Source organism: Pteropus alecto, unplaced genomic scaffold (assembly GCF_000325575.1).
Source record: "Pteropus alecto unplaced genomic scaffold, ASM32557v1 scaffold13, whole genome shotgun sequence".
Lineage (NCBI taxonomy): Eukaryota > Metazoa > Chordata > Mammalia > Chiroptera > Pteropodidae > Pteropus > Pteropus alecto.
In genome coordinates this window covers 8,529,366-8,532,384 of record NW_006434373.1, presented here as the reverse complement: position 1 = coordinate 8,532,384, position 3,019 = coordinate 8,529,366, and the positions used below count along the sequence as shown (strand labels likewise).

General features: G+C 39.8%; 1 protein-coding gene across 1 annotated transcript in view; it reads left to right on the top strand.

Moving 5' to 3' along the window:
* Window positions 1-3,019, top strand: part of TPP2 (tripeptidyl peptidase 2) — a 65,342-nt gene that overhangs the window by 349 nt on the left and 61,974 nt on the right. The window contains exon 2 of the mRNA XM_025044981.1: window positions 1,302-1,327. Coding sequence (XP_024900749.1) covers window positions 1,302-1,327 — 26 coding nt within the window. The remainder of the gene's footprint in view (window positions 1-1,301; window positions 1,328-3,019) is intronic.

Sequence of the window (3,019 nt, the reverse complement as noted above, 5' to 3'; positions counted from 1 at the left end):
CGGGAGGCCCGTCGAGGGGCCCGGGACCCCGGGCGCCCCGGCTGGGCGGCGACCCCGGCCCAGACAAAGCGCCGTGCCTGGCGCGGCCGGTCGGGGCGCCTGGGTCCGCCTCTTGCCCAAAAGCCCCTTCTTGCCCAGGTGCTGCCAGGCCTGGGCCCTTGGGCTCCTTCCCACCACACTGCCTTCCTCCGCAGATCCTCGTGTCTCGGGCAACGGCCAGTGCCGGCTATTTTCAAACGAGGATTTTATAATTTTCATTTGTCGGGGGTTTGGGAGGAAATAGAACAGGGGCACATGACCTATCGGAACTTAATTGTTTTTGCTGTCGTTAGGGAAATTTGGTTTTGAGAAGAATTGTTTATCTTAAACACTAAAGCCGAGTTTTAAGAAGATAACTCGGTCAACTTCCGGAGTTGTTTCCTCTGGTAGTTTTATGCATTCTATTTTTAAACCATCTTTTGCAAAGTATTTGTTTTGGGTCATTGAAACGCATGGCTTGTTCTCTGACATAGGAAGAACCTAATTTAATTTGGTTATGGCGAACTCTTCATATTTTTATATTTTTAGCCTCAAAATATAAGACATTTTAATTACGATTTAAAAAAATTATTTTATTTGCCTTAAGCACCATTGAATCATTAGACCAAGATAATATACTGAAAGGTAATTTTAAAGATATGTCTCAAAAGTATTCTGTTTAAAGTCTTCAAAGTTTGACTTTTGTAAATTTAGCCTAATATTTTACTGAAATCCAGTAATAAACAAAATTTTACTTTTGTTAAGGATCCTTCTTCCAAAGGTCTAACCTGGCCAATCCAACTGTATGCTGATCTCTTCCCTGTATCAGTCCTTCATCTGTGTATCTCACCCTCCTTCCTACACTAAACGTTGGAGTTTAATAATTCTCTTCTTCCCCGCTGTGCCTGTCCCTTCTTTGGATCCTCTATTATGCTCAGTAATAACTAAGGTGGCATTTTGGAGGTTAGAATGAAATGCAGGGGAAAAAGAGAGCCAGTCTGACTGACTCTGTATATAATCTCTCTGGTTCCACTTGTTAATTCTTCAGCAGCACAAAATACCTTATTCTTCTGCAATACGAAATATCTGATGGTGGCCCAGCCAAGGAGCTTTATTGAATCAGAAAAGGAGCAGGCGATGAGTTCCATCCCGGTAGCTCTAGTGGTACAGTTGTATGAATAACTTTGAAGACTTAAGACAGTGACAGCTCTCACCTCACTGGGGCTTTATTACAGAATAGTAATGATTTCCATTCTCTTGTGGTGTATGTTTGTTTTTTATAGGGATAAGTGGGAGGAGAACAGCTGGGGTAAGTGGTTCATTGGTTCTTTTGTCAGGATAATAAAAGGGTGAGGAGAATTGTCTGAGTAAAAATGCTTTTGTAAAATTTCCCATATCTGCTTATCAAATTATTCCATTATTCTAAAGTAACAGTCATGCTCATCCCACAATGTCACTATGAAAATGATTAGGATTAATTACATGTGACTTTTTAAAGTTCTCAAGAGAAGTGTTAAATAAATACTAATTTAAGCAAGAATATTTAATAGAAGGAGTTTATGCTGGATTTTAAGTCAACTATCTGAAGGATAAGTGTGTATTAGGTATTTCCATATAATAACAGATGTTCGAGCAATAGAATATTGAAGTAAAATGGAAACATAACTCTCTTAACAACTTTCAACTTTGAGAGATTGACCTAAACATGACTAGTTAAAAGAAATTAAGTTAGGCAGCTTACAAACATGAGTGAATATTTAAGAGGTTTTTTTTGTTTGTTTATTTTTAATACATCATTAAGAGGAGAAGGTGGATAGAAGTAATAAGGAAGGAAAGCATGAAATAGAGGAAGAGGAGGCCAAGCTGGACATTTGGACAGCCAGAGTGTTCTGAGTAAAGGGACTAGAGGCACAAGCAAAAACTTTCAGGAACACAGTGGGCTATCTTTGGTGGCTGCTTTGGGCCTAGTTCTCTTTTGTGACAGTGTGTGGGCAAGGTGGACAGCATGAGAAAAGTAATAATTACATAAGTGATTAACTCTTTCCTCAGCAACTATTCAGGCACCTGCTAGGTGCTTAACATTGTGTTAAAAGGTGATGTAGTCCTGCAGACTCTGTTACAGAGATTGACCAGAGAACCAGTGAGAACCGGACCAATCAGGCTTCACAGATGAGACATGGGAGTTGGTCTGGACCTGGAAATAAATATGCAATACCAGGGGGTCTCTCTGCCACAAGTGTTGCTTTGCATTGATCCTTCACATTGCCAAAGTTATTTTCCTTTAAAAAAGAAAACTTTCCATTACATCTTGTTTAATATAAAACAAAACTATTTTGGCATCTTAATTGCCTTTGCACAAAAATCCAAAAATTTGAACTGTGTATGGTCCTTCACCATCCAACTCCACCTCCTCATGTAGCCTCGGTTCTCATCTGACCATTTCTTCTGCCCATATCCACTCCACCTCCACTGTTTACCCTGTGCTCCACCTGGAACATTTCACTCTTTTCTACTCACCCAAATGTTTCAGGTCTTTCCTCAACACATGCCTTTGCACATGGAGTTTAATCTGCTCGCAAGCCTTCTACAATCACCTGTAAACTCCTGCTTAATCCTTTTAAGACCCAGCTGGGTCTTGACCCCATTACCTTTTGGAGTATCTACTGATTTAATTTAGCCTCCCACCATATATTTGTGTGTGTGTCAGCAGTTGTGTTAAGACCTGGGAGTTCAAGGATGAATGAGGCCCAGACCCTACTAACAGTATTTTCCCCTCTTTACTCTCATAGCAGTCTGTTCATGTACCCCTGTAGCACTAAAGATGCTCATTTTAGTGTTTATTCTGTTTAAATACCTTTCTCTGATTAAGTTAAATTTTTGGAAACCATATATCCATCATTTGGTATCAAATGTGCTTGTATCATTAAATATTTTTGCTGAATGAAAAGAACATGTATACATGTACATAATGTACCTTTCCTTGTGAAGCAAATGGTTTAGG